The 18698-nt window shown below is 40.5% G+C and overlaps 1 protein-coding gene across 4 annotated transcripts in view; it reads left to right on the top strand.

Annotated features, from left to right (window-relative positions):
• Positions 1-18698, top strand: part of ank2a (ankyrin 2a, neuronal) — an 83299-nt gene that overhangs the window by 6482 nt on the left and 58119 nt on the right. For all 4 annotated transcript variants that reach the window (XM_074686547.1, XM_074686564.1, XM_074686555.1 and 1 more), the window contains exon 2: positions 13354-13455. In XM_074686547.1, coding sequence (XP_074542648.1) covers positions 13354-13455 — 102 coding nt within the window. The remainder of the gene's footprint in view (positions 1-13353; positions 13456-18698) is intronic.

Genomic DNA, 18698 nt, shown 5'->3' on the forward strand with positions numbered 1-18698 from the left:
GAAATCATTTTCCTTTTTTGACTCAAACCTAGAGTATAAACTGAATTCTATATCTATTTTATATCTACTGCAGGTTGTGAAAATCAGAATCACAACCAGGAATACTTTGTTTATCCAAGGAGAGATTTGGTCATTGCAGTTGCCTTTACCTAGGAAGACGTAATATCAGAGGAGTAATAGGAAGTACAAATAAATAAGGAATAAATGCTAAATAGAATGGAATAACTATAAATTATTAAGTATAGCTGGAATAAGCATGTGCTAAAGCACTGATGCCAGTTGACCTCACTGCAGGCCGTACAGTCTGGAAGCCATACATGGTTGCGGAAATGATCATATCCCACTGGGGTGCACCTCAGAAACTATCCATTTTTGGCATGATACCCAGGCCTCCCAATACCAAGAAGCTACTTTGTCAACCAGCTCAGCTCTGATGCAACACACGGGCAACAGTATGAGTTTCCATATAGTGTAACAGTGATACGCTTGGTCCTCAAAGCACTTGTATTCCTGTCCTGGATCCAAAATCTGTATGACATGTCTATACTTGGTTTCAAGCTGCATCCTGACACTGTATACTGGTCTACCCTTCATGGTGGTCATGGCAGCTCATAACCACTTTGGGTGATCTATGTGCGTGTGACACCTTTTACTGCTGACCTACTTTCTCCTGGTTGACATTTGAGGGCAGGAGTAGCATCAGTTGAGTCATAGTTTGTCATCACTGTCATCATATGGATGATATCATATCAGTACATAGTTCAAGGGACACTTTGGCGAGAAGGAGAGACAACTTGAATATATAATGTGCAAAAGTGACAGATCACAGCTGGATGAGACGATGAATAAAAACGATTACAGAAGCATTTTCAAGCAATTTGTCCTCAGATGCATCCCTTGCCAGTCATGCTCTGTGGAGGTCAGTTTTTTTTGGACTGAGCATTTACACGTCAATTATTCATCATGGCCTCATCGCTGTGCTTCCCATCAGGAATAAAGAGAGTAAGAAGGGCGTGGTTGGGGATCAATAGACTTCTGAGAAACACCTTCATGTAAATGTGCCTTCTCTCTTTCTTCCTCTTACAAGCTTCCTCTTAACCTTCTCTCCCACTGCCCCTCTGTGTGTTTGAGTAGAGTAAGTGAAGGTTTTCTCGCAGGAATACATCAAAGCTTTTCACTGGATTGTGTTGGATATCAGAGCTCATAACAGAGTGCACATACAGGGAGAAAAACATAAGCTGGCATGCTTGGATGTTAATTCTCATTCTTGCTGTAGGAGTAAGTGGGACTCCCAGTTTGGTTTGATTCACATCTGTTCTGTATTTTGTCTGAAAACCCTCTTAATTCTCTGTTACATTATTTCTTTCTGTCTGGCTAATGTCTGGTTGCTTATTTCTCTCTCTCTCTCTCTCTCTCTCTCTCTCTCTCTGCCCATCTGACAGCTTCAGTTCACTCAGCACTCCTGCCATGACTCTGTGCTTGCTGCAAATTTTAGGTCACACGCTTCATTATTCATAATACATTCAACTTGGAGGTGAAATCACTTTCTGCCTCAATTCCCTTTGTCATCTGACGCTGGATGAGCTTCACCATTGAACAAAAATACACTCTGGCAGCGCTTTAGCAATGCCAGCATCTGAACTGTGTGGGCCAGAGTGGTGAAACAAAAACGGTGTTTCTCTGTGGACTGTAAATGGATGCTGAGTGTGTGTGTGGTCTTTGGGAAGAGAGATTTCATGATAAGCCATTAGAAACAAATCTGGGAAAACTAGCAGGAACTTCTTGATGTCTAATTTTGGTCCTGACATTTACCGTTTAGATGTGCAGATTCAGCTGAATAATGTCTAAAAGGGGAGCAGAACTTCTTCGCACACCTCAGTAGCCCTGTGTCTAAAACATCCTTAAAGTCAACCAGGGAAAACTGGAATAGAGTATTATATTTCCCAACATGTCTCCATCTCTTTAACATAAATGGCAAGCTGTCATCACGTTCTCCCTGATGGGAGGCCCTCCAAACAGGAAAAAAAAGGAAAAGACTGTACATTTACAGGCATCAAACCATCCCTCCTGTATCCGAGTGTTTTTAATAGATGCAGGCATAGAATTACAGTGATAGCTTTTAGATGCAGCACTTCATAAACCTGGTGTCAACTGCAGGAAGTGAATTTACGGGGGAGTTGCTTGCTCTGCATTTCTTGCCACCTTGATTCTTCTACAGTCCTCATAATTTGCATCGGAAAAGAAGGATGTTGAAAGCCGTGGTTTAATGTAGCAAACGCTGCAGGCAATCAGTTAATGTAGAATTGCTATGTCTCTGTAGGACTGCTGCAGAAATGGACAGGGTGACTCAATGTGTTGGTGACACTGAAGGGCGAATCGAGTAAAGCGTGTTTCTGGTAAATCAGAGCAAATCAGATGTTTTCATTCTTGTGCTCTCCTGCTTCAGTAACAGAAAGGGTGTGGTCTCTGACTTTCTCCCTCTGGTCGCCTTCCTCTCTGGGTGTATCAAGTGACTGAATCAAGGTTATACATCTTCAGCACTTCTCCCTCCTCTCTCTCCTTTCACTTTGCCCCACCCAAACCTCATCTCAGTGTCATAACTCACCGTGATTGGGTGTGGTCTGGTCTGCAGGCTTTGTCCACTTGAAATTTAATTGGGCCTTGCATGATTTGGTTTTGTGGAAAACAGAAAGGGGAGAGAAGGAGACTGTGTGTGTTGTGTTCTTTATGGCTCTGACCTTTTCCTATGCAGTAAAAGAGGCCGTAAGATGACTTGACATTTAAATAATATTCCTGAGTCAATTTATTACTGTCCCAGCCCAATATAACGCTCATTATGCTACATACTTAAACAAGCCAGAGATAATTTAAAGGCTAGCCATTTAGCCGTTACTGGTGTTTAAATCAATATTAATGTCTAAAAGATATCTTGTTTGCAAAGAGTGTTGATTTATGAAGCCTGCAGATCTATGAAAACCATCTGTCTTGTTAAGCTGGTGAAAACCTCATCAAGTTTCTATTTAGCTGACTTTTAATTTCCTTTTAAGCCCAAACGCATCGTGTTTATCATCATCTGTTGAAGAGAATTTGAAGACAGAGCTTTTGGACCATTGCAGGTAGTGGAACTGCAGTCTTAATATCTCATGTTGCAGCTGTGTGGTGCTTGGTTTAACTGCAGCTTAAAATCAATATACTCAAGGGAAAGAGTAGTTAGCACTTGCTGCTTGTGTGGATGTGTGGCATGAGACTGTCTTATACATGGAGTATCTGTGAGGTCACTGTAGCTAGCTGTTAGCCTGTCAGTCAAACAAGCTATTTACATAGGCTACTCTCATAGGTTTAATAACTTCAAAAATAAAGTGCTGGAAAAAATGAGTTCTAAAAAATGCTTTTTGAATGGGTGTGTATGTGGTTTCTGATGTTTTCACAGCCTGCCCCAAGTGGACACTTGATGAACTGCAGTTTATAACGCCACTGCATTAGTTTCATATTCTCAGACAGGTGGTTGTTGCTTGCTGGGTGGATATTTTAGATCTCCTGTTATCTTCTAAATCAGTGGCACAAAAACACATCTCTCACTTTGGTTTGAAGCCATGCTCTTAAGTCAAAGGCTGAAAACAGTATTAATATTTCAAACATGTTGAATTGTCAGATGTGCTTACATGGCCTTACCAAGAATTTGTTTAACCTGGAGATGTTTAGAAATGTTTGAAGTTTTGACACTGGTGCTCTTTCTCTTCAGATGCCTTGGTGTTTAAGAAAATTCCCTTCACAGCCTTTTATCTTTCTAATATAACAAAAAGTAACAGTTAGCGCCTTTCTAAGAGAGCATCAGTACTGTTGTTCAGCTGAAAGTGTTGCTTTAGCTATTTTTCATTCTGCAGACAAATCCCTTGGCCAACATCTCACAGCCTCACAGCCATTAAGCCTTATATGCACTTGTGTAGATAAAAATGTAGAAAGTATTGATAGGTCCCAGGCAGTTAAGTAGTTTCCCTTTGCTCTTCAGTCCGCTTTTTAAATACCTCAAGGTCTGCCTGTACTCCAGTGGGGGATTAAGCCCTCTGCTGTAAACAGTTGCACTTTTCGGTTTCCCAAACACTCACTTACCAGGTTAACAAAAGCCTAATGAATCACTTAAACCAAACAGCTGTAAGCACTTATGTGAACTAGTATTTCTCAGTGAGGAGAAGTGTGGGGAGGGGGGAGAAAATTGTGGTCATGAAAAATGTATGGGCCTCTAGAAGTCTAAATGAGTCATTTTAAACAGAAAGATCCTTCCTCCATTAAATCCCAGATGCATTATCTGCTCCCAGACTCTCATTACAGGCAGAACCTCACTTGTCAGCATTCATAGCTCCATTAGCAGGTTTATCATAAACAACAACATCAACAACAGCATCCAAAACAAGTGTTAAAATAACTCAAAACAAGAAAACAAAGATACAAGCAGACATGAGTTACACAGCATCATTTTCTTACATAATGCTATAGGTTATTTACTGCTAATTATGTTCATTTTTGAGCCATTAAAAGCATTACATAGTTTAATTTCATCATTTTTTTCTTGGCTTTAATACAAAAAAACTTGCAGAGACAAGCAAATTACTCATGGACAACCACATTAGATTAAATATTTATCCATTCACTTTTACAATGCACAATTTTCTGCTCTGATATTGTTTTTTAAAAAACAAGCAGCAAGAGCAGTACACTCTTGATGTGTCTCATTGAAAAAATAAACACTACAAGTCCATGGCTCTTAGCTGCAGATCCTCACCCTCTCTTCCAGAGTCACATCTCTCTCCATAAAGGCATAAGAGCACTTTAAATGAGACAATGTGAGAGGGTATTTGGGTTAGAGTTCATACTTTTCCACTCATTCTGAAATAGTGCATACAGACACAGCTACACCTTCACATGCACTGCCATTCTTATCTAGACGTGCAGGAATATGCATGCTGAATCTGCCCTGTGCCTCCATGTCAGTTCATTATAGGGTCCTAATGGGCCTTAAGAAAGCATTTGGATACATAGAAATGAAAAGCAGAACCACTAGCCCCCCACACCCACACACAAGATCCACTAAACCAATAGAAACAGGAGCTCACATCAGCTCACTTTTAGGACCCCCCCCCCCCCCCCCCCCCTTCCTTTTAATGTAATCAGACACCTAAATGGATACACACACACACACACATACACACACACACACATTCAGAAGCACACTTTATAATGCATTCTGGTTATCCTCATTATCCTGCATGACTGATGGATTGGATCAATAGCAATCATTGATCAGGCTGAGCTGATGCACGAAGATACTGAAGGTAAGGTAGCATAAATAAAGACACACTGTGCACACACACATACACACACAACTGTAACAGCATCACAAGAAGAGAAGAGAAGACTGTTTCAGGCTCAACTTACACACTGATCGATAGATTTTGTCTGTATGGTGGACACTTGAGAAGTAGATTGATGCAGTCATGAAGTTTTTTCACTGCAACTTTGATTTTTCAGAATAATTTTTATGATGCTGATTAAAGATTAGAGTAGTTAATTTAGTTTACAAAACACAAAGCCAACAATTAAGAGGCCTGAAGTTCATAACAGAAAAAAGGTTCAGGCTAAAACCTGGAGTGGAAACAATTCATGGACTCATAAAGATACAAAAAGTGTATACTCTTGTAAAGTTAGGTATTTTTCTTCTACTTTGATTCAGATAAATTCAATACACAGCAATATTTCAAAATGACAGGGGCCTTTTTGTCAGTCTATTGTTGGTCTTTTTAAAAACAAGACACTGGACAGTGGACATATAAGAAAGTAGATATGTACATACAAGATTTTGTATTTGTTTTTAATATCCACATCCTAGACTTAAACAAACAGTTGGAAGTTGGATGAAATATTCTTGACTGTATAAGTGTGCAGTCATTGCCTTTGATCAAAGAGTTCATTCAGAGCTCCATAGTTTGCCCTCATTAAAATCCATTATTCTCTCTGTCCAGCAGAGGGTGCCAGAGGAGCAGAGTACAGAAGTACACCATCAAGGAACTAATTGAAGCACTTAGCTCTTTTGCATTTCAGATGGCATTGCAGTGCAGGGTGATTCAGCAGAAATGTCCCATTCACGATAGCTCGTAGAAATGAATGTTGCTGGTGTTGTTTTCGTAGTCCACCGAGCCCGGACAGAAAAAGTGTGAACAGAAATAGAGGTGTGAGATAGTGCCCCTGTCCCTGGTGCTGAAATTTCAAACTCCCAGCATTAGCTGCATTGACAAGAGAGACCCTGACACCCCATCATCTGGTAGTAGACACACACACACACACACACACACACACACACACACACACACACACACACACACACACACACACACAGTCTGTCAAATCATATTCCATCAGCCACCAGTGTCGGCGCAGTGCAGTTGAGATTCCGACCGACCCACTTTCCCCTCATGCAGGGGGGAGCCTGTCACTTACAGGTGATTGGGAGTCCCTGCTCAGTGCTCACTGCTCACTGTTCCCCCTGTGGGTCTGTTGGTGTGTCCCGTCTTCTGTTTGCTCACAGAAGGACAGCTTGTACCCATCGTCACCCCTCTTTCTTGCGTCTCTTCTCCCTCTGCCTCGCAGCTGCTGCTCTCTCCATAAATGTTTTAATCAACCACTCTGTAATTACGTTCTCCTTATTACTCCTGATCACATTCCCTTGTACCATCTTCATCAGTCTGTGTGGTGCAAATCATGTTCTGCTGAAGTCAAAATGGTGTTGAAGACACAAGTGACAGACATCTTTACTTTCTGCTTGAAAAGGCTTTAGCAGCACTTAAAGGGTTGGTCTGATTAGTTTAACCCCTGCAGGCAGACCACATCCTACTAGAAGTTTGTTCGAGTTTAATCTTTTTTCAGATCTATTGCAGTGAGGAAAAAAAATGCTTCAGGAAAAATACATCAAAAGCCACATTGAGGATAACCTTTTTACCCTTTTGAACTTTTGTGCCCTGAATTTAGAGCCAGGGCTGCACAGTGGCGCATCAGTTAGTGCTGCAGCCTCACAGCAAGGAGGTCACCGGTTCAATGCCCAACTTGGCCAGTGGGCCTTTCTGTGTTAAGTTTGCATGTTCTCCCTGTGCATGTGGGGGTTCTCTCCAAGTCCGCCGGCTTCCTCCCACAGTCCAAAAACATGCTCATCAGGTTAATTGATCACTCTAAATTGTCCGTAGGTGCGAGTGTGTGAGTGAATGGTTGTCTGTCTATATGTCAGCACTGTGATTGACTGGTGACCTGTTCAGGGTGTACCCTGCCTCTTGCCCAATGACAGCTGGGATAGGCTCCAGCCACACGCAACCCTGAACAGGATAAGCAGCTCAGAATATGAAGGAATGAATGAATGAATGATAGTTAAGGTTAGCACAGCTAGCACCATCGCCCTGCAGGTCTTTAATGTGGATTAATGCCTGTAAGCCTGTGCTTTTTACACTTTGCTACTGTCAGGTGGTTTTATGCTGGTTTAACAAAGCATGTGTGTAGGCTTTATCCTAATTTCCTGTATCAAGACCCTGCCAAACCACACCACTCTACAAGATGCTGTCATCTTTGTTTGTTTGCATCCAGGTAGTAAAGCTTTATAGCATTAAGGAAGTGGCAGCTGACTTGTGCTTCACCCTAGGCTAGGGACAGGTGGCTACCTTACAGATCACATGATCAAGAGTTCATGATCATTTGTTTGACTGGCTGGTAGTTCTTATATCCACTCACTAGGGTGACACAATTTAACGACTTAGTCAATTAAAAATCAAGTTGTGAACTAATGCACACATCACTACTCCCCAGATGAGAAACTCCACACAAATGGAACATTATCTTCAATTCTCCTCCTCCCACCTATTAGCATTTCCATCTCTTCATTGCGTTTCTTCCTCCTAATCTCCACTGAAATGGTCAGAGGGAGCAGAAGTGGCTGTCGCAGTCAGCTGGCTGTTGGCATGCAGCTTCACTAAACCCCTTACACAATAAACACTTCCTGTGACTGCAGCTCACATGCACGCATTAACACCGACATGCTATGCACGTGCACACACCGAAACACACACACCCACACACACAGAAACAGCCACATCTGTTCTCATGGAGTAGGGTTTATGTACATCTGGTCAGGGTTATTCCTTTTGTGTGTGTGTGTGTGTGTGTGTGTGTGTGTGTGTGTGTGTGTGTGTGTGTGTGTGTGTGTGTGTGTGTGTGTGTGTGTGTGTGTGTGTGTGTGTGTGTGGTTGTATGTGTGTGATAATTTTCAGCGAGTTAGCGGATGTATCTCCCTCTCATCATTCAGCAACCCTTCTCAGTCACTGTCACCTTCTCCTGTGTTGATGCACATTATGGAAGTGAATGGGATCTTTTCATGTATGGCTGCACAAGTGTTTGTGTGTGAGAATGAAAATCCAGTTGTGCTTTGCTTGGCTTGATTTGGGGCAACTACTGTGGATTCTTCTCCCAGTCTTTTCTTCTCAAAAGGAAAACTAGCTGAGTTGAAGAAGAAGAAGAAAACCACAGGCTGAAGTACTCTGCAGTATTTTTTGGAGCTGAAATTGTTTATTTTTTAGTTCCAGGCTTTAGATAAATCAGGAGCAGAATTTTTCTTAGTGTTTGACGTGACGTTTACAACTTCAAGTAAAATTTTAGACAGCAGGAATTAGTCAGGAGAAGTTATGGCCCATGCTGCAGCCCACCTGAAGAAAGCTCGAGAGCTTGAGCAACATCCAGAGTACAGAGCTCTTCAGAAAGCCAGGGAGAGGAGGAGGCGACACCGTGAGAGGGCTGAAAGAAAGCGCCTGGTAATGCATATTATATTTTTTGAAATTTCAATTTTGTCTTCATGAACAGATGCTTAAGAATATACTGTAAACTAAAGGATATTGTCTGTGCGAGTGGGCAGATGTGGATGTGGTTGACTGCACGGTGTGTGGTGGTTATCGTTCTGTTGCCCCCTCAGATGATTTTCTACCGGAGGTGGGTGGTGACAGATGTGAGAACAGCTCAATCTAACGTGGAGGTCACATACTAGAGTTATAGAGCACCATATGGAGTGACTTACTCCCGATATGTAAAACCAAAAAAATATGTTTGGGGATGTTTTGAGCACAAGTTCAGGCAGGATAAAAAAGGGGAAGTAATGGACGAGGGGGGGTCAATTTCTCTTTGACCAAAGCTGTTATCCTCTTTTATTGCCACAGAATAAGCCTCTTTGAGAATGTACCATATTTAAATACCTTCTGGAGAGAGGTGTATCTTTCTCTAAAATGTTTTCCCATACCTAAAACAGTTTTTATTAGCTCCTCTGACAGAATTTGCCCTTTTTTGTCTGTGAACTTTCAATAGAAGTCATGACAACTGTACAAAAATGAGAAGTGCCTTGTAAAGGCAGCTGCCAGTGAGATATTTCTGGTTCCCTCAAGGAGTTTTGATGTTTCTTTAACTTAAGCGACGACCTACCATTGTACATGATCCAACCTTTTTTTATTATGTGACTGACTGCAGGTCAAATCCTGTTCAGATCAGAGATTAGAGCTGCTTTTCAATCAGTTCAATCTCCGTTTGAGTGTTTGCTGTACAGTTAATGAGAGAGCAAAAGCAGAGGTGGCTGAAAAACACAGTAACACAGACACATGCAGTGCCTTTCATATACAGCTTGGTTGAATGCTTTATTTATGCCTGTTCAGACACGTTTCATAATGATGATGGTAATGCTGGGTTAGTGACTGCAGCCTTAATGAGTACATCCACAAAGTTGAACACTGCAAAAAACTGAAATATTATCAAGCGTTTTTCTCTTCTTTTTTTTGGATAAATGTCTTTTTAGACTTGGTATGAGCCCCTTTCATCTGACCATTCCAGAAAAATGTTTTATTTCAAGTTCTTTTAAGATGAAAATGGGGTCATAACTGCCTGTAAATAGTAAAAAAAAAATCTGCCAGTGGAGTGAGAGAAATGTCAAGATTAGAGTAATGTCTTAATACAAGCATATTTCTCTTACCCCACTGGCAGATTTGTTTACTAGTTACAGGCAGTTTAGACCTCATTTTTGTCTTTAAAGTACTTGAAATAAGACATTTTCTGGACTAGTCAGGGTAATGTGGCTCATATCAAGTCTAAAAAACATTTTTACTGAAAATAAGACAAAAACACTTGATAAGATATGCAGTGAAAAAGAATCTGGAACATTCCACAGAGATTGTTTATGAAGTAATGCATTCAGTGGATTAGACATCAAGCAGTTTCTACATTCTTCCAATGATGCACAACATGCCACTGTGTAAGATGTAATGTAATCAGTATTTACTGTGTCCAGGCCCATCTTTTATCATTCCATCATAACTCCTCTGTGGTCCCAGGGAGAACCATAGGCCATGCAGTCTGCAGCCCAGACTCAAACCCAGCTGTCGTACTTCCCACCCTGGGTGCACACAGTCAGGGGTTGTGGTTCTCAGTGAGGAGATGGTCTGCAGAGGTAAAAATAGCCAGGCCACAGAGCCTGTAAGGGTTAATGGCTGCAGTTGTTGGACTACAGAGGGAGAGGAGCTGTAAAGGAAAGAGGAAGCAGGACTGGGCCTTACACAGTAAGACAGTGTGGTAAAGAGATAAAAGGTTACAGAGTGAGAAAGCGTGGACGGAAGTGAGATCTGGGAAGAAGATATGGACGGATTTAATGGATCGTTGGACTGATTGATGCAGCCTGCAAAATAAGCTGGAGATTATTTTAACTGAGGACTGAAAGTAAGAGAGCACCAGGACCTGATGTTGATGGAGGATAATAAACCATAAACTGGGTGAAGAAAGTTTGCAGAAATTTGACTGATTTGTGTCGTAAGTATGGGTAATGCAGCATCCTGCCAGTACTGTGGATCCAGTAAAGCTTTAAAGACAAGTGGAAGTGTTGATGATCTCCAAAACACTGACTACTATGGAGCTGTTGACCATGGATCTGAAGTTGGAAGTGATTCATTGGTAAGAGAGGTAGAGGAAAAAAGCATGTATGGTGTAAGTGTTCAAGAAAACATGAGCATCTTTTGCTCTTATCTTTCTGTGTGGGTGTGTTAGTGTGTCTGGTGTCATCCCATGTGTGACCTTTGACCTCTTGTGGTCTCATTCCAGACATGTAATGTGGAGTTTGATTATTCTGACCTCACAAGTTAACACCCGCAGTGATTGATTGACATGTAACTGTCTTAACCCCTCTAACAAGAGGTTAAACACTCATCAACCAGCCATCTGTAAGCACTTGTGAGCCATTTGCTGTATTTTGGTGCACGTGCAACAAAAGCAGGGCACAGTAGTTTTTGAAGTAAGATTTTTTAAAACTTAAGATGAACTTTAACTGTTTTTTGAACTAGTTTGATTTCAGATTTTAATGCAACTGTTGTCACTCCAGTAGAGTTTTTCACATAACAGATGTGAAGATATTCTTGTCCAAAGGGAATGTGAGTTGTTGGACAAGCAAAATAAACATCTTGTTTAGACCCTGGCATGTCATTGTGCATATTAGCTTATCTAAAATCTGACTGTATCAGCACTGAATTCTGTCACATAGGGTACCAATTAAAGCTGGAATTGTTTTTCCTTTGTTTTAACTATCTGTGGTTGAAATTTCCATAACACAGCCTTCTGAAATGTTTGCTGGTTTTGTGTCTTTACTGAAAGGATTGAATTTCTTTCTTTTTGAGACCATAAGCTGAAGTTTCACTCCCACGGTCTGGGGTGTAAACAAGGTTAATTGTTCTGAAAAATCTTTCCCAAGATCATGTTTTAAACTTTTTTGGAGTTTAGATTGTCTTTAGCATAATGGAAATTATGCAAAACTTACGAAACCAAGAGCATGATTGAGTGAATAGTGGGATGCGTGTGTGTTTTCAACCGACTGTGTGATTGAATTTTGCAGCTGCTTGTGTAGCCTTTGTGGCTGCTGGTTAAATTTAGAATTGACAACTAAGGCAAAATGGACACAAGCAGGAAGTTTGACTTCCATAAATTAATGTCTAAGCTTTTGAACTCAAAAAAAAAAATAAAAAATAAAAAATAACAGAAATAAAAGACAATTCAGTCTTTATACAAATTCCAAACTACAAAGAGAGCTTTGATTTTACTGTAAAAACTGAAATATAAGCCAGTGTTTGCCTTATTTGAAGTAAAAATGGTCTTATTTGACTGTATATGAGCCTCATTTCCTCACAAATCCAGAAAAATATCTAATTTAAAGGTAAAAGATTAAAAAAAATTCCTGTATTAACTTAAAGAAAGGAACATGGGGTAAGAAAAATTCCTATGTCAAGAATAATGTCTTAACCCTTCCAGGCTCAAATTAAGTTAAGTTAGTCACAGAAAAAAAACAGATATTTGCAGAGAAATATGATATGGGGTAGTTATATACAATCCTGACTTTTTATTAGCGAGACCTTCACATGCAATGCATTCTGGGATGTTGCAACATTCTAATAAAGCTACCCCCAGGGAAAAACCCAGAGGAGATAAAATCTACTAATTGGCGTATACTGTATCTATATATATTCAGGATTCATCTTATGCAGCCAAGGAGGCAGCCTTGTTAAAAGGTGCACAGCTCTGCCAATTGGTGGGACAGTGGGAAAGTGTTTGTTGCTAATACACAACTAAGTTCTGCAGCGGTACATCTGAGAAAAAAAGGCTCATAAGATGAGGAGTAATTAAGTAACTAGCAATTAGCTGTTGCAAATCTGGAATGTCTGCTCTGAGAGGGTTAATACAATAAACTAAACCAGTCATTTTTCTGGACTTGTCTCGTAAATAAGGCTCATATTAAGTCTAATTTAAACATCCTTTTTAAAACAAATGAACAGATATTTTAAAATATAAGAGGTTTTAGTTTTTGCAGTGCTGTGTTGATCCCTTTTGGGCAAAGATGAACATTTTAAAGCTTTACTAATCTTGTTCTGAGCGTGCTAAGGAAGTATTTTCTAACAAAGACCTTACCCTGCTCTCTTTTCCTTCCTTCCTATTAAGTAAAGCCTTTACAGCTGAAAGGAGACAGGAAATGTTGGGAGTAGAGAGCTGTGTAACCCAGTCAAACCAATAGGACTACAGCCTCTGTACCCTTGGCATGATTAAGTTGCTTGGCCAAAAGCATCCTATGTATCAATTATATGTGTAGCTCAGTGTGAATGTGATATGAAGAAAGGCTGTTTCTTCAGCTAAGGGTCAATCCTGTGATCCGGCAACTACCCTACTAGCTGTTGTATTAAAAAAGGAGTGTCGTATGATTTTTTTCTTGTAATCCTGTTCCTGACGTGAACCTCTTCTCTGTCTCCATCTCTCCAGTCTGACAGTAACACCAGCTTCCTGCGGGCTGCCAGAGCAGGAAATATTGACAAAGTGTTGGACTTTCTGAAAAACGGAGTGGACATCAGCACGTGTAATCAGGTAAGGAAACTCTTCAGGAGCCTTGGCATGTACAGATATCTAAGACCTTGGTGATATGTTAGCAAATGCACTGAGTAGCAAAGATGTCACAGTGCTCTTCGTATTGAGAGCATCCATTGGCACAAAGAATGTCAGTCGTGTATCTATTGAGTCGACTAATGGGGTGAAAAAAAACAAAGGGAAATGTAAGTCATGCAAAGCTTACTTTGTGGATTGCCAGATTTTTGTTGTGTGGCCTTGAAACCCATTATTATAATGACCATTTTGGCAAGTCTATTTGGTTTTGGAAATATTAGACCAGCTTCCAGAGTAGTCCAATTTACATTAAGTAATTTGACTGGTCTGAATAATACATTTTACAGTGTTAACTTGAATGAAACACTCAAAAGCACAGTTTACGGAAAAAGAGCCCACGTCAGTTTCAAGTGTTTTCAGAAATCTGCTACTTAATTTTGCACTTTATGGTAATGACTAGCAGCGCATATATGACATGCCATCAGCACTGGGTCAAAGATCTAACCTTAACTCTGACGTGTCACGGTGGCATCACACAGCTGAGCTGGCTCAGTCAGCACATACCTTAACCTGCCTGCCAGTCGCCCTAAACAACAACAATGACTCCTTCATCTCTCCAGTCTCTGCTCTATTCAACAAGATGTCCCTCTGGCAGCTGTCACACACCCTCACCCACATTCCACCAAGCAGGGGAATGGGGAGGGGGTGAAATGCTTCCCCATGATGCTCTCTGCCAACCCCCCACTCCCTGACTCTGACAGGATAATTTACAGTAGTCACAAGGCAGCTTTACAGAGCATGTGGGGTATGGCTACGTGAGTGTGTAAGTGTGTGTTCTTGGACGTGCATAGCATCAGCCCCTCATGTTTTATGCTGTCTCATTGCTGTTGGCCTTTGTGATTCTTCCGGCAGTTTGATAGCAGCTATTTATACCCCAGGAGGGTGATTGGTTGGCGCACAGGAAGTGGATCCTGCCCACCTATAGCTTTGCTGTTTGTTGTCATGGCACCACTGCTTTTGTTAATACACCAGAGGAAAGCCTGGCTATTCCGGGCAGGGATTCTACACACACACACACACACACACACACACACACACACACACACACACACACATACACACACACACACACACACACACACACACACACACACACACACACACACACACAGTAACAGTAGATCCCTGCCCTTCAGAGTATCTGTCAAGGGTCAGATGATCACATTTGAGCTCCTGTCAGGTGACTAGAAACACAAGTGACATTTCATTTATACCGTGTGATGCTTGTTATGTGTGTACATGTGTGTACATGCGTTTGAGTATTTCAGAGATCAGGAATTATGCTGTAATGTAGTCAGTGCCATTAAAAGGAATCAAAGGGGATGAATTCCACTCACGAATGAATTTACCCTCAAGCAGGCCATCGTGGATACTGTTTATTGGGAAAAAAACACACAACCACAGAAACACTCACACTCATTGGTAGATGAATTCAAATTTCAAGACATTCATACATACATATAAAAAAATGACTTTACTTGTGTTTTTCTAGTCTGTTTCTGTGTTTGTGTGTGTCTATGGGCATTTAGGGTTACAAACTGTTTACTGAGGCAGACTGTCTTTCAGTATCAAGTTAACTTGTTTTGAACCGATGTTAGCCTAGACATGTTTTTGGTTACACTGTTCCTGTACGGTTAAAAAAAGTTTTGTTGCTAGTGCACCCTACATGTTTTCTGTTACAGATATATAGTGGAAGGAAGTAGTTAAACTGATAGCTTAAACCATATGAAGATTAAGTGTTGGAATGGATGGGTAATTTAAGATATGATATGATAGCCTTATGGTCAGGTAAGGTAAGGTAGGATGGGATATGGCACAGTAATGATACAATATAACAAGCTACAGCAGGGTTAGATACAGTGTAATATGACACAGCATGACATGAAATGATTCTCTATGGTTTGGTGCGATCATTATATTACAATATGATGGATCAAGATACAAGAAGGTTTGATACAATGTGAAAGAACACAGTAAAATGCATTACATTATGATACAGAAGGCTAGAGTATGACACAAATCAAGACAGTTGTGCATGATAAGATCAGTAGGATATGATACAATATGACGGAATACGGTACGAAGGGTATGTTATTACTAATGTAAGAAACAATATCATATGCTACATTACTATCAAGGAGGTTAAGTTAGGTGACGGTAGGTTAAATTAAGATTGGGTACAGTATGTCTGAGTTCATCCCAGACCTCTTCCCGGTATGTCACCACCCTGTAATTAAAGGCATAAAAAAAGCCCCTCCATAGCATACAACACTATCCCACACCTTTACATACCATATGATACAATATGTTACAATACCACATAAATTGAAGATTAAATTTACCCTATTTGAATGTTTTATGACTTTGTTTGTATTCATCTTGGTGTCAACAACTGCACTTGAATCTTTTACAGTCAGCCTCTAATCCCCCATAGTGCTCAATGCAACTTTTTCTGTGACAACATTTTAAGTCTCGTGTGTAGGTTGTAGGAATGCTTTTTCAGCAATCTGACACTGAAATGGTCAGTAATCATCACATAGGACTCTTTGGCATGTGAAGTCCATTGATTGCAGGTGAGTGCCGCTTTCTCTGCTGACTTGAACCATAGACTGTAAAAAAAATGGACGTCATCTTACTAGACTCGAAGTGAGGTCACCACAAAAACTGCTCCCCCTGGTCGATGGCTGCAATATAGGTAAAAAAAATCTATCTCCTCAGCCAATCCAGATGGGCTGTGGTCAAACTTTCAAAAATTAATACACCTTGTAGAAATGTTTTTCACATCTGATTGTTGTGGGGATTCTAAAATATTATTAGGCCTGTATACATGTCTTCTTTTTTTGAAAAGTTTGTTTTTCATTAGGTATTAGTGGTTAAAAACTATGTTTTACATCATGTTTCATGATGATTGACAGCTGCTGTTCTTGTGTATTTTTTTCCGGGGATTGTGTGATATTTGATATGTTGGGGGAAAAAAAGATAATTATTATTTTTGTCACCTGGCTCCACTCAGATTTTCTCTGAGTCCCAGCCTTTATTGTGGAGACTCTGGCTGCACAACGGCTGCCTGTGTCAGTGGTATTTTGGCTTCAAAACCATACAATGGTAAACTGTCCACTCATAGGCTGTCCACTCCATATACAGCTTATGACTTAAAACATCTCACCCTTTCCCCCTTCCCTCTGAATAAAGAGCTGGACTGAACTGTTGTTCAGTATAATCCCACTGAATTTTTTCAATTAAAACATCCATATTTGGTGCTAGCATATTAATAAACTTTATGACATAGGTCAGGGCAACAATAAATGGCCATATTGATATTTTAGGATAGTATCCAAACTAAGACATATGACATATTCATTTTGTGGTTGTGGTTTCCTTAGATTAAACCCACATGGGGGCTCGACCTGTCTGACATGGTTGAATGACACTCACAAGAATAAGATGCCATTATCTGTGAGTACATGTTGAGTAGTTGGCCATTTCTATAACTACCACAGTGACAGGGGGCTTCGAGAACTATTAAAAGAGTGATTAGCATCAAAATTGCTCTGAAGGAAGTGAGTGGATCAGAGTCATGTCAGTGGAAAAGCACTCCACGCAATTACAGAGCCATTATCCGTGGTAGTCCTGTCAACACTGCTGTAAATAAAGCCAGAAGGTCTGTTGATAAGAGCACGGACACAAGTATAATTATATTAACTCAAAATGTGGATAACAACATGGTGCGTCCTCTCTGATAAATAAACACGGGTAGAAATATCATAGGTCAATGCAGACTCACATCATTTCTCTATAATTACTGCAATGTGTCACAGTGTGATGTCCACAAAACATAAACAGGAGTTTCAGAGTTGTTGCATGAGAATTTTGCACATTGCCCTTTGCGGTGTGTTCATTCATAAATCTACCGTCCTAGAAAGCAGCACTGAGGTGAGTAAGGCCAGAGTCAGTAGCCAAGGGCAGAAAGCTGTCCAAGTTTGTAGCAGAGAGGAGGAGAAAGAGATACGCCCCCTGTCTGCCAAATCTACTTTCGTAGTATTGCAAAGGTTTCATGAATGAGATAAACGACTGTCCAGGTTATTTTCAAGCCCCTGTTTTTTGTGGACTTCATGAAGGAATCTGATATTTTTCTTTTAGGACTGACAGACCTGTCTGTTTCAGAGGTTTTGTATGTAGAGTAACATTTCTGTATTAATGTGATCTGTTTCATATCCTCACAATTAAGGCCAGACCCCTGTAATCTACCCAAATGTTAATCCTTTGTGAGTGATATTACTCTTTAATCTGCACCCATCAACATTATTCCCCTCGTTTTCACCAACATTCACGCTCTCTATCGCTTTCTGTCTGTCTGTCACCCTGGCCCATAAAAAGGCACCAACAAATAAACCTGGCAATTTTATGACCACGTGTAATTATAAGTGAGGTCATCGATCATGGAGGCGGGAATACTAATCTTAGTTGGACCAAGCTTGGGTTGGTCCCTCCTGCCAGGAAGGGCTACAAACTGGCAGGGATCACTTATCTGGGCTGAACGTCCATTAGCTAAATGAAGCTTTCACTTACAGCTCAGAGGAAAAGATGATTTATCTGCGTACGTGTGTGTGAGACAGAATGTGTGTGCATGTGTGTGTGTGTGAGGCTGCTGTGGCTTTTTGCCTGTCTCTCCTGGAATACATAATCACTAAAATATGATTGAAATGCTGTAATAAGGTTGCACAATTCTTGCTGTGTCATTCAGTGTTTCAGACCTAAATCTGGCTAAATCTGTGACACATCTGCACGTTACAAAGTATTTAAATTATGTTATAACATTTGGGAACAGTTGGGCCTCCCTTAATGGATCTGCAGAGAAAAATCTGTCTGTCTGAGTGTGGTGGGTTATTTCTAGTTTTGAGCAATGACAGTAAATATCTGCAGAGCTTTCTGCAGAACAGTCTTAAAAGGATTAGAAGGCTAAGATTCGGAAGTTTTATTTCTGTATTAAAGTGATAAAAGGCCACAATTCACAGAAACAAAGCCAGATTTACAAGAACAAATCATTCTGTTTGAGAACAGCACTGTAGAACAGTCTCAAAAGACTCTGCAAATATATTTCCATTTAAAAACACTGATTTGAAGCAAAATATGACACAAGTTGCAAATTAGAGGTACAGATTCAAGTT

This window comes from Halichoeres trimaculatus, unplaced genomic scaffold (genome assembly GCF_033239565.1).
Source record: "Halichoeres trimaculatus isolate MK-OKI-2021-1 unplaced genomic scaffold, fHalTri1.1 fHalTri1_scaffold_2, whole genome shotgun sequence".
In the NCBI taxonomy this organism is placed as follows: domain Eukaryota; kingdom Metazoa; phylum Chordata; class Actinopteri; order Labriformes; family Labridae; genus Halichoeres; species Halichoeres trimaculatus.